The sequence below is a fragment of the Fukomys damarensis genome, unplaced genomic scaffold, assembly GCF_012274545.1.
Source record: "Fukomys damarensis isolate Sample0158 unplaced genomic scaffold, DMR_v1.0_HiC HiC_scaffold_30, whole genome shotgun sequence".
Classification (NCBI taxonomy): domain Eukaryota; kingdom Metazoa; phylum Chordata; class Mammalia; order Rodentia; family Bathyergidae; genus Fukomys; species Fukomys damarensis.
In genome coordinates, this window is record NW_022900942.1 from 47,496,027 (window position 1) to 47,508,735 (window position 12,709).

The 12,709-nt window shown below is 36.0% G+C and overlaps 1 protein-coding gene across 2 annotated transcripts in view; it reads left to right on the forward strand.

Annotated features, from left to right (window-relative positions):
* Rprd1a (regulation of nuclear pre-mRNA domain containing 1A) overlaps nt 1-12,709 on the forward strand; it is a 56,589-nt gene that overhangs the window by 17,413 nt on the left and 26,467 nt on the right. Inside the window, exons 2-7 of one of the 2 annotated variants that reach the window (XM_019209593.2) lie at nt 2,231-2,360; nt 4,929-5,035; nt 5,122-5,219; nt 10,184-10,310; nt 10,417-10,592; nt 11,925-12,306. In XM_019209593.2, the coding sequence (XP_019065138.1) occupies nt 2,231-2,360; nt 4,929-5,035; nt 5,122-5,219; nt 10,184-10,310; nt 10,417-10,592; nt 11,925-12,140 (854 nt within the window). In that variant the 3' untranslated portion in view covers nt 12,141-12,306. Of the gene's footprint in view, nt 1-2,230; nt 2,361-4,928; nt 5,036-5,121; nt 5,220-10,183; nt 10,311-10,416; nt 10,593-11,924; nt 12,307-12,709 lie in introns of those variants that run through there. The other variant, XM_010638041.3, reaches the window with a different exon arrangement.

A 12,709-nucleotide genomic window follows, 5' to 3' on the forward strand; every position in this document is an offset into this window, starting at 1 on the left:
TCCTGCCTCAACCTTACTTACAGGCATGCACCACCATGCTTGGCAACAGGAAAGATATTTCTTAGGTTTATAGATAACACAGTAAGATTTTAGCTATTTGCTGTATTAGCATTGTTAGCTTCATAAAACCGTAGGTGATTAGGCAAATGGTCTGTGAAATACAAGAAAATTAATAATGCTCCTGCCACTAAGTATAAACAGATTACATAACAATTATGTGTTAATGAAGTTAGGTGACATTTCTTTAATTCTTGCTCTGGCCAAGTTTGTTTCATATTGTTTAACAGACTGATTTCAGTTTGAAGCCTGGTAATTGATCTTTCATTTTTAATGTTTGTACAGTATTATATAACAATTTCTTACTTGTATGGTGAACTAAACCTGTATTACCATGCCCCCTTTTTTGGGGGTGTGTGATGTGCTCAGTTTTTTGGTACTATGTTCATACCTATTAGCCAGATTTTCTTTTCTTTTTTTTTTTTGCATTGGAGTTTGAACTCAGGACCTTGTACTTGCAAGGCAGGCATGGTGGCCACTGAGCTAAATCCCTGGCCCAGCCAGACAGATTTTGAATGTATGTAGCTGTTCTTCTTATAAAAGGGCCTCAGGAAGCTATGCTTATAGCCTATAGGAATGTAAGATTTTGTTTATGGAGGTGGGATATAAGAAAATGGTTGTTCAAATGTAAATATTTGGTGGTACTTACTTGCTTTATTCTTTTTGGGGGGCGGTACCGGGGATCAAACTCTGGCCCTTGCACTTGCAAGGCAGGTGGCGGAACCACTGAGCTAAGTCCCTGGCCCTTTTTGCCTTATTCTTTATTGACAATATAGCAGCATCCATACATCTACAGTGGAATGTAATGTAATGCTTTCATATTGATATGCTGTATTATGGAGAGAAGAAGTAAAGGAAAAAAGAGAAGTGGCATTTTTATGATGGAACCAATCTGCCAATTTGTAAGGCACTTACAAACTTCTGATTGAACAGAAATGGTCAAATAAATGTCATTTAAATTGAATAGAAAGCTTGGAAAATAAGTGTCTTAGGAAGGAACCTTGTGAGCAACAGAAATGTATCGATTGGGCCAGTCTCATTGTTTAGAATCATTTTCTTTTATCAACAGTAGTGTTTAAGGAATTATAAAATGGTTTGTATACCCTTTGGTTAACTTTGTGTCTAAACTTTAACAACAGATTGAGGCTCTTATTTTAAAAATTAATCAGAATTAGTGTGAAAAATAATTTTTGTGATTTTTTTTCTGGCATTGTGTTTCCATTAATTGTTCTGTATAGAAATTCATATAATTATAGGTGGAAGTATTCAAATTATTTCCTTGGAAATTTGACTAAGGACATAAATGCTAGGGATTTCTTATATTTTAGCATGGATTCTACAAGGGGGAAAAAAAGAGAAAAGAATAGATTAGTATTTGAACCCTATACACAATCCATACTCTGTAATGTATGTAATCATAGTAATTTAATGAACGTTTTGAATCAATATGAATATTAAAGCAACCCTAAATTCATTCCGACTGTCCATCCCGTCTGTCTGCCTATAGGAGACAATTTCTTGCTTTGTAGTTCAGACTGGCCTGGAACACACTGTGTAGCCCAGGCTGGCCTCAAATTCATGGCAATCCTCTTGCCTGAACCTTGTGAGTGCTGGGATTAGAGAGGCATGCTCCACCACACCTGGTTTATCAATCCTAAATTCAATTTAGGATTGAGGGTGCCATCTTAATATGGCCAATCTCTGTCTTATTTCAAATGACTGTATTTCATATAGTTTAAAATAGCTTTAATAAAATTTAATAGAGGATAAATTCACAGAAAGCATTTTTTACACATACATAAAGGTTTCAGTATGTACAAACCATTTAATTTGGGAATGGTGATAAGATCATGAATCAAACATATTAGTTGGGACACTACTGCAAGGAGATGGAAAGAGCTATAATTTATCTACCTTTGGCTCTTAGGTTCTTTCTTTTCCCTCCTACATGGTTGATCTCTAGAAGCTATAGAGTAGTCATTCATCCTGGTGAGGTTAGCAACAGAGACTTGGTAAGTTTGGTAGTACATTGAGAAGCTGGGTTTGAACAAGACACAAAAATTAGTGGGTTTATATAGTTCTCAAAGTGCTTAATTTAGGTTTTCATAAAGTTTGTCTAAGTTAAATGAGGATATTTTAAGTAGATTTTTAAAAATTTATTTTTATTTTTCAGCCAAGCCCAACAGAAAGCTTACTTTTCTCTACCTAGCCAATGATGTCATTCAAAACAGCAAAAGGAAGGGGCCGGAATTTACAAAAGATTTTGCACCAGTTATAGTGGAGGCCTTTAAGCATGTTTCAAGGTATGATAATTGTTTGGTGTCTTAGGTAAACCTGTTTTCAATGTGCTATATTTCCTTTGCTAAAATTACCTTAAGGCATTACAATAATAAAAAAAAGATGGTGTTTTTGAAACTTTCATTTGAAAAGACATTTCTAAATAGCCTTTGTAAGAGAGGAATAACTGTTATACTGGAATAAATTTCATTGAGAATGAATTGAAAGTTTGTGTGCATATAAAAATACAGATGTTATTAATATTTCTGAATGTATTTAGTACTGTACTCTTTTCCTCATTTCACTTACAGTTTTAAGGTTTTCTGGTGTGGGTGTATGTCTTAACATTTTTAAATGCTCTGGAAATAAGGAATACTTAAAGGTAATTGTAAGCTTGCTGAAAAATTTTGCTACAGATAATTTGGAGTTTGAAAGTCTATACTTTAGCTTATTGCTCCTTTAAATACTCATTTCTGAACATTATATACAAGTACATGTTACTAGAAGTAATTATTATTAAATCAGTCTAAATTATAGAATTCAGTGGTAAATGGTGATCTGTGTTGATAGAAGGGTGAGGAATTACAGTTTAAATCACATTTGAAAAAATATGTCAAATACTGTTGCATTTTGCTTTCTAATTATTATTTACCCTTCAATTTAGATACTGTCTTCTACTATCTCTTTAAATATCAGTGTCTTAGAGTCAAGTCCTATGCCTTCTTTGGGGACCATATTCTCCACTTGCCAACTTGGTAATTTTGTATTTAGTTATTGTGTAGACTCTAATGACTTGAAGTTTTATATTCTATCCAGATGTTTTTTCTCTAATCACAGACCTGTGTCCAGTTGCCTCTACTTGTATACATCTTAAATATCTAACTCTGTCTGATACTGAACTTACCACTTCTATGCTTCCTTACCACTTCCATGCCAAACCTCCTACTTCTCTGCAACTCCATCCAGGTTTCTATGCAAGAAATTAGGTGTCCTTTTCAAATTTTACTTCTTGTTCATTGTTGATATTCCATATAACACACATTCCTTTAGTTGCTTTCTTTCTTTTAGTTACTGAAATGTCTTTCTGTATAATTGCCATGGTCTCTCTTATTTAATCCCTTTGGGAAGCTTTATGTAGAGTTGCAGAGCCAATCATAACACTCCCTTGCCTTTGAAGTGTGGAGCAAGACTTAACGGCTCCTTCATGGCACTGCCTATCTCTCTGGACTCCTGTCTCACATTGCTTCGGAACACAGTCTGTAGTCTACAGTTTGTGCTAACAGAATCTTTTCTTTTTCTTTGTACCTTAAGGCTTTTATGTATGTTGCCCCTTCTAGAATTCAATATAGAGCATTGACCATGTACTATGTGCCTGAGAATGTAATAGTAAGACAAAGTTCTGTTCTGGTGCATCTTATGTTTCAGGGGGTGTAAAAGATAATAGACAGGCAATTGTATATTGTTAGGTGACATCCTAAAGAAACAAAGTGGGTAAAGAATTAGAGGGTATGAGGATACTCAATTATATAATAAGAATAGCTTTTGGGAGTGACATTTAAACAATAAAGGAAGAGATGTAGTAGCCCCATTTGACTCTAGGAGGAAAGACTTCTAGGCAAAGAGAATACTTGGTAGAAATGATGAAACAACTATATATATATATATATATATATATATGAGGCAGGAAGATTTGTGTGGGAGCAAGTATTAGGGAGTCTGGACTGAGATGTTGCTGGGAATCAGAGCATGTTCACATTGTGGCCCAACAGAAGGATTTTTATTTCCTTCTTGATCAGTAGCTCTTGGATGATTGAGAATGATCCATTTAAGAGTTGGCTGTTTTGTTGAGTGGAAAAGTATCTACTGGGAGATTGATGAGAATGTAATAAAAGTCTAGGCAAGAGATTCTAGTTGCTTACTTTACAGTAGTGGTGATAAAGAAGGTAGGGAATGGTTAGAAATAATCTGTTTGTCATTTCCCTGTGTATCTAATATTCAGATGTTTGATTGGATATCACTTTCTCATACTTTTCCTGATCTCTCTTAAACTGGGATAGATTTCTTTCTGTTTTCTGTCTTTTAGCACCTTGTTCTCTTTTGTAACATTTATACATAATAACTCATAAAGCTCCATTTGATTATTATATTAGAGATAGTGCCTTGTTCAAAAAATATTTGTTGAGTAAATTAAAAAGTCATTTGTTAGGGCAGGGGATTTAGCTGAATGGCACTGCACCAGCCTTGAAAGCACAAGATCCTGAGTTCAATCCCCGGTACTAAAAAAAAGAAAAGTCATTTGTTAGAAATCTTAGGCTCATGTTCAACCTCCATTAGGTTAAGAACATTTTAGAAGCCCCTAGATCCTAAAACTTAAGTTTTTTGGTAATTTTGTTGTTGTTATTGTTCAATATGTTTATAAGCTTTGGGAGAGTATGTCTTGATCACATCATCCTTGAACTGCTGGCCCATAGTGATGCCCAGTAAACATTTGGGTTGGTTTTTCCAGGGAACGAAAGAAACTGTATTTAAAGTCACCATTACCTTTTCAATACTACTGTACATTTTTACTATTAATATTTTTCTTTTTTCTTTAGTGAAACTGATGACAGTTGTAAGAAGCACCTTGGAAGAGTGTTATCTATTTGGGAAGAAAGATCTGTTTATGAAAATGATGTATTAGACCAACTTAAGCAAGCTTTATGTAAGAATCATCTTCATATCTCTTACCGTGATCTCTTCATTAAAATGTTTTTCTTTCATTAAGACTTAAATGTTCTTTAAATTCAGATGGTGATAAGAAGCCTAGGAAGCGAACTTATGAACAAATAAAGGCAGATGAAAATGAAAATTGTTCTTCTCTGGGATCTCCAAGTGAACCACCACAGGTAAAAGATTTTCTCTAATTAAAGTGAGTTCTGTTTCACTTTGTGCATTGAGCTTTATTAATTTTGCTGTTTCTGGGTACAAGAAAGAAGCTGCAAGAGTATGTCTTATTTTCTGGTTAACAGTGCTTATGTTAATATAGCATGTTATATATTGCATGTTTTGTGTATAAATAATTTTTCATAGAAGGGATTTCTGATTGCTAAGTATTATATATGGTATCTTGGCCACTATTTATTTTGAAAATAAAACATCTGGTAAACATATTGTTGTGTGACATAAGCGCACTAAAATATTCTTAATTATGAATACTACTTTTTAAAGTATTCTAGCTTTTAAACAACAAAAAAAGCATTAGAGTGACAAATATACAGTTCTATATAACACTGTAGTTCTATGTAAGAATCAATAAATTAGAATCTATCTTAATACTGTAAATCCTCCTGGGTTGATATAGTATAGTATTCCTTAATCATTAGATGAAAGACATTTTGAATTTGTAATAAAGTGGGCATTGAGTCTTTAAGTTTCCTTCTTTTATGTTTGAAACATATAGGAGGGACAGATAAAATTTCAAAGGAGAAAATGAAGACATAGCCATTCTCTTAAAACAAGGTAAATATCATTAAGGGCCAGAATAGTACAGAAGCACAGCACATTGTATTGGCCTGTTAATTTCTGGTCTAGAAGCAGACATGGGATGCCAAAAGTTAGTATCTTATGCTGGATGTGGTGGCGCATGCCTGTAATCCCAGCACTCGGGAGGCTAAGGCTTGAGGATTGCCCCAAGTTCAAGGCCATCCTGGGCTACATAGTGAGTTCAAGGCATGCCTTAACTACATAGCGAGACTGTTTAAAAAACATTTTAGTAGCCTACAGATAAAAAGATACCACATTGCTCCATGGCAATTAGAGGACTGGATCCAAAGTTTTTGCATGTAACCAGAAACTGGAATGGGCTTTTTCCTTGTTAAAAGGATCTTGAAAGAAAGATGGTCATTTACTACCTATAATTGTGGCTTTATATTACTCTTTTTTTTTTTTTTGGTACCGGGGATTGAACTCAGTTCCTTGCGCTTGCAAGGAAGGCCACCGAACCACTGAGCTAAATCCCCAGCCCCGTATATATTACTCTTAAACCTAAGGAGGCAGAAGAATTAGACCAAGGTTGTCAGCCAGGACTTGAGTGGAGCTTCCTGTTAGTCCAGTAACAGGGATGAGGAACACTGAAGCCCACTCGTCACCATGGACTAGAATTTAAATAGAAAAGTAGTGAGAACATGGCTTTGGAATAACCAAACATTAACATGTATGTCTCTCCTTATTTGATAGTAACTTATGACAAAATCATTTTGTGAACAGTGTTTTACCTGAGATCTAGATACAATATCTCCTACTTGCACTGGTGAGAGAGTAACAACAATAGTTCTTCAATATTTCTTAATTAACTATCTGACTCTTCTAGTACTTGTATAAAATGATATCGCTCTTTGTTTTATAGTGATCATTTCAGATCAGTTGTGCTCCTTAATTCTCAGTGGTTCAGCTTTGTGGTCATATATCATTTTAGAATAGCAAAAATTTCTCTTTGCAGGATATAGTTGAACTCTCCTGTTGTAGGAAATCCTAGACAAGTGTTTCAAATATCTTTGGTTTCTTATCTAATCTGTGATCTGAAAGTGAGAATGTAGAATTAACTCATGTAGGAAGGGATGTAAATGTATGACAAAATCCAAGCTGTATGAGGTAGTTAATGTGTAGTGATTGCTTAAATTTTTAAAAGTATTACATTAAAAGACACATTACATTCTCACTTTGGCAACACATACACTAAAAGACACATTGCCATTAATCCTCCTTAAAACATTCCCCATATTCTTCGAACATAACACTTTCTGAAGCAATTCAAAAAGCCCTCTTTTGTGAGTATCTTTAGCTGTGCTGTTGTGGCTGCATCACTGTCCTGAATACATTTACTTTTCACGGTTGTTTTGACTTTGGGGAAGAGCCAGAAGTCACTTAAGTTCCAAAAACCTGGTGAATAAGGTGGGTGAAGATGCACCGTTATGTTTTTGACAGAAATTGCTGTAAGCAGTGTTGGGTGATAAAAAAATATGATGAATGTGGAAAATTTTAAAAATTTTATTACACTAGGAGACATTACCATTAATTCCCTTCAAAATATTCAGAACACTCCCCCTTCCTTTATATACTTATTCCATTGTTCTTGGCCATGTGTCTTTTACTGTGTGTTTTATGTTAGGATCAGTGTAGTCCCAAGAGGCATCCATAGTTGATTATCACTATTTACCCAGGATCGCCTAAGATGCGTGCTACAAAATATTCTGGCTTGTTCAGGGAGAGCCTGTGTTGTTCTTACTACAGAGGATCTTCTCTGACTCTGAGAGGATCACTAACAAGATGAACTTACTCCTGCCCCCACCGCACCATGTGTGTCCTTAGATGTATAGCTTTGTAAATGGTTTCAAAAGATTCATGCACCGCCTCTGCCACCCAGCATTTGATTACCCCGTGAGCTATGGCTGTTACCTGCCTCAGGGCTGCAGCTACTCCCATGCTTGTTTGTTTATTCCCTTCTGTGCACCAGAGCCACTTCCAGCCTCAACTAGCTGTGTAGCAGTGCATTGGTAAGGTGTCTCCCTCCCTCCAGAGGCTCCCAGTCTGTGCGCATAGGGGCACGGCAAAGATCCAAGCACAGGTGTGTCCTTGGGTGCATGGGGGAGGCAGGCAGATGACGGAGTTCCGTGTGGGAAGAGGGCAGCCCTGAGAACAAGCAATCCCTTAGATTCAGTCTTGGTGCTTGCAGACCCAGCCGCCTCAGAAAACCACCTCTCACAGTGTGAGCCCCGTGCCTCTGTGGGATGGGAGTTTTGGGGGTCATTCTTGATCTAAACCATAACACTTTGTGTTTCCAGTCAGATTCTTCTCCCTTCATAAGAGTGTCTGTCCTCGTCGGTAGGTGGTTCATGCCCTCTACAGCCTGAGCTACCAGCTGCTTGAAATTCTAAGCAAGACTGTGTCTGACCCTGCCCTCTCCAAGACCGTGTCTTGTGGCTGTCTCCCATCCAGTCCCTGGGAACTGTGAATTGTGGTCGTTCTGTCATTTTTTAATCCTCAGAGTATCTTAGTCCCAAACAGTAAGTCCCCTCTCAAGACAGCTTCTGGTTATACACTCTGCAGTGGATTTTCTCCCCAAAGCTAGCCTGCAGGAGGAGTACCTTTCAGACTAAATCCCCACAATGGATTTACAGCTTGCAATAACCATGGATTTTTCCACTGGTTAGAACTGCCAGTCCATTGTTTATCACTGGGTCTGCCAGCCCTCTCCTAGCCTACCTAATGTCTTAGTCACTTTCTCATTGCTGAGGCACAGTTCCTGACACTCACAACTTAAAAGAGGAGAGGTTTATTTTGGCTCACAAGTTCAGAAATTTTAGTCCACGTTCAGCAGGCTCGAATACAAAAACATTGTGGGGGAAGGGACTGGAGGTGGGGAGTATTGGAGCCATGGTAGCCAGGAAGTAGAGAGAGAGAAAGGAGGAGCCTGGAAAGGAGAGATGCCTTTTTAAAATTAAACATTACCATATTTTTTTCCCCATATCTTATAGTTCTAGCATAAAGGCACTATCAAGATCATAAAGCCAGATTTCTTAGAGATTAGAAACTTTTAGAATTTTCTGATTAATTAGTTGAGAGGCCGTGAGAAAATAGCTTCTTGATATGTATCATTGCTCTGAAACATTCTTTCATTGTAGAGAGAAATATATCTTAGAAAAAATACATTTTTTTAAGAGACAACAATCTTAGAATGTTGCTCAGGCTGGCCTTGAATTCATGTATTCAGGTGATCCAGCCTCAGGCTCAGCCTCAGCCTCCTGAATAGCTGGGATTATAAGCATAAGCCACCATAACCACATAGATGTCATCTTGATATATACTCAGAATTAGTAATATTTTATATTTTTAAAGTATATATGTATAATTTCCTAGTGTCCTTGAATCTAGTCTTAGAAAATGAAAACATAAGAAAAAAGGGATGAGGATGGAGGCTAGAAAAGAAAATACTTGTTTTTTTTTTTAATAACTTGTATTATGGCTTATGAAATTGCCAGCAAAGAATTCTTCTTTTTCTAATTATAGCTAGTATGAAAATAGTGAAATGAAATATGTTATTTACTTTCTCATCCTAACTATAGTTGTATGAAAACATTACAACTAAAGTACTGTAATGATGATTAGTATATTGGCTAAGCAATATATAAACAATCATTAGATACACAAAATTTAATGGTCTTATTAATAAACCATAAGACAGTTGAAGATATACTTCAACTTAATTCAAAACTTCATTTCTCTGGCCTTGCAAACGCAAGGTCCTGAGTTCAATCCCTGGTACACACACACACACACACACACACACACACACACACAAAACAAACAAACTTCATTTCTCTTATGCATTATAGTATTTAGGAATAGAATCTGAGCGACTCTTCTGTGTTTTAGAAGATTATTTGTGTCTCCTCTTCCCAAAATCCAGTTTGATAAAATTTTTTAAATGTTTGCAATGATAATGTAATGATATATCATACATAAAACTTGTATTCTCTAGGTTGAAGTTGTAGCCTACCTTCCCTTTTACCATTGGTATATCTGCCATATAAATCAGTCACTTATCTCACTTTAATAACTAGGTAAGTATTTTTATACTGTTTCTACCACTAGAGTGTGACCTTCTCAAGGTCTAAGGGTCCTTGTGTCTTTTACATTTTCAATAGCTAACAAAGTATGTCTTCTCAATGTGTAGAAGAAGTGAATTGTCTTAAGCAGTTTATATTGGACACTTGATCTAATGAGTAACTCATAAGAATTAGAAAAGTGAAAAAATTCAAGATTTATATTTGTTTAAGTTTTACTTTGGTTCTGAAGTCCTGTAACTTTTTAGACTTTAGATCTCGTTAGAGCATTACAAGATCTAGAAAATGCAGCTTCAGGTGATGCCGCGGTTCATCAGAGGATAGCTTCTTTGCCTGTTGAAGTCCAAGAAGTATCCCTACTAGATAAAATAACAGGTGAGTAAAGAAAATGTAACCTAGAACTCTTGGATCCTGGGTGGGGTGTGGAAAGAGGATATCACTGTTTTTGTGGTATAATTTTATTATCCTATGCTTTTCTTAGATAAAGAATCTGGAGAAAGGCTTTCTAAAATGGTAGAGGATGCTTGTATGTTGCTGGCAGATTACAATGGCAGATTGGCAGCAGAAATAGATGATAGAAAGCAACTCACTCGAATGTTAGCAGATTTTCTTCGTTGTCAAAAGGAAGCCCTTGCAGACAAAGAGCATAAATTGGAAGTGCGTAACCTTTTCCTTCTTTAGTGCTTACTTATTTTTTTGATAAGAATTTTAACATGTGAATATAACTGCATATCTTGCATTTTTGGGATCATAGACCATTTTAGGCTATGGCTCAGGTAAGCTTGCATTAATGGGTTTTCTTCTACTCGAACTAAATCAGCCTATTAAGTAAACTTTGAAATTTGGAATTAGCAGAATTGGTTGTGTTTGAAAGCACTCATGTGAAACTCCATGCAATGGTAGTAAATTGTCAGTTTAAATATTTATCCTCTAGCACAAAAATAATGGGAAAATAGCAGTTGGTATGAAGCCTGGTATCAACTATGATAAATTATGATTAGATTCATTCAATTCCTTTTCTGAATACATACAATTTTTTAGCTGTATGATTTAAGCCTTCAGATTATTTCCTTGAAACCCAGGCACGATGATGCATGCCTGTAGTCTCAGCTGTTTGGGACACTGAGGCAGAAGAACTGTTTGAGTCCGTGAGTTAGAGATCAGCCCGAGCAATGTGTCAAGCCCCTGCATCCAAAAACCACATATTGCTCCTATATTCTACCCTTGATTCTGATACTTAGCATTTATACCTGTTACACCTCCTAGCTCATAAACATACGAGGTAGAAAGTCATTGCTGCTTTAAGCAGTAATTGATAATATTGATAATACGTCTAGGAGTGCAGGAGATAATAAAAAGGAGCAGTGTCATATTTTCTTTGAGAAGAATAGCCATTATTGGGATAGATGAACTAGATTTGGTTTTAAAAGAATCCTTCAGTTGACTACTTGTTTAAATTGTTTACTGCTGTACCAGTTTCTTATTCTAATAGATAATTTCTAATATATACAGACAGCTCACTGTGACTTTGTAGATATGTTATGGTACTGTATATATTAAGGTGCTTTTGTTTATAGTTTTACTTAATTCTTGTCTCACCAATCTCTAATTATGCTCTAAATGGTGCTTTGACTGGCTTGTTATTACTGCCTGGTGGAGAGCTACTTGATCACCTTCCAGTTTCTCAGCTCTTAATTTTTTAGTACTATTCCGTTTCAATTTTCTTCTCTGCTCACATAGACACATTCAGTTAATGGCACCATGCTTTATCCTTGAGAAGGTTGCCCATTTCTACATGGAAAAGAAAAGGTAGATTTTTCCTAAAGACATGTTTGATAGTTAACATCAGTTTTTGGTCTTGTGAAATTTCAATCTTAAATATGTTACTTGTTTTGCTTTCTGCAGAATTAAGGGTAAGTAATGTTATACAGTTTTTGTCTTTAGTCTTTTGGTATGGTTTCTTTAACTTCTGTCGAGCTTCTGTTGCAGATATTGGACATGGGCGTATCTTCTAACGATGTCATCACCATTAGCATATTTTTCCTGTTAAAAATAAATATCAAACTCAAAAGCCTGTATTGTCTCATGTTTTTGAAAATTGAAAAGAAGATTGAAACTTATTATTCTACTGTATCCTGCTTTCTCAGTTTTGCTTCTGGTCATTTATCACTGGTTTCAAAAACAGAATTTTCTTTTGAAATGTAAGTGTAGAAAATAGATCAAATACCATCCACCCTTCCACAACCTCCTCTTTTCCCAGTACATTCCGGCCAGATTTCATAGTTAGTATTTGTGGGTAGTGAGGCTGATGATCACAATAACATTTACTATGTATCAGGTATATTTTTCTAGGCATTTCACATAGCTCATTTAATTCTTAGAGCAAGATGTATTGCACTTTATTTATTTATTTTTGTGGTACTGGGGAGTGAACTTGGGATCTTGTGCTTGCAAGGCAGGCAACAGCACCATTGAGCTAAATCTGCAGCCCGATTGTGCATTTTATAGACATGGAAATGAGGCATAAGGAGATAACCTAGCTTGCCCAAGGTCACAGTGAGCTAGAGAATTGTTTAGAACCCAGTCAGCCCTCCAGAGTCAGTGCACTTAGTCAAAAAGACATCTGTTTCCTATTTTTGCTTAAAGAAATGTAAGACTACAGCACAAACTGAAGCCCTGTTTCTTCATTTCTTTCTGGACCTCTTCAGAGGTGATCACTGTCTTAAATTGTGTTCTAGGGACTTTTGTTCAGTACAACTGGATTTTTTTTTTTT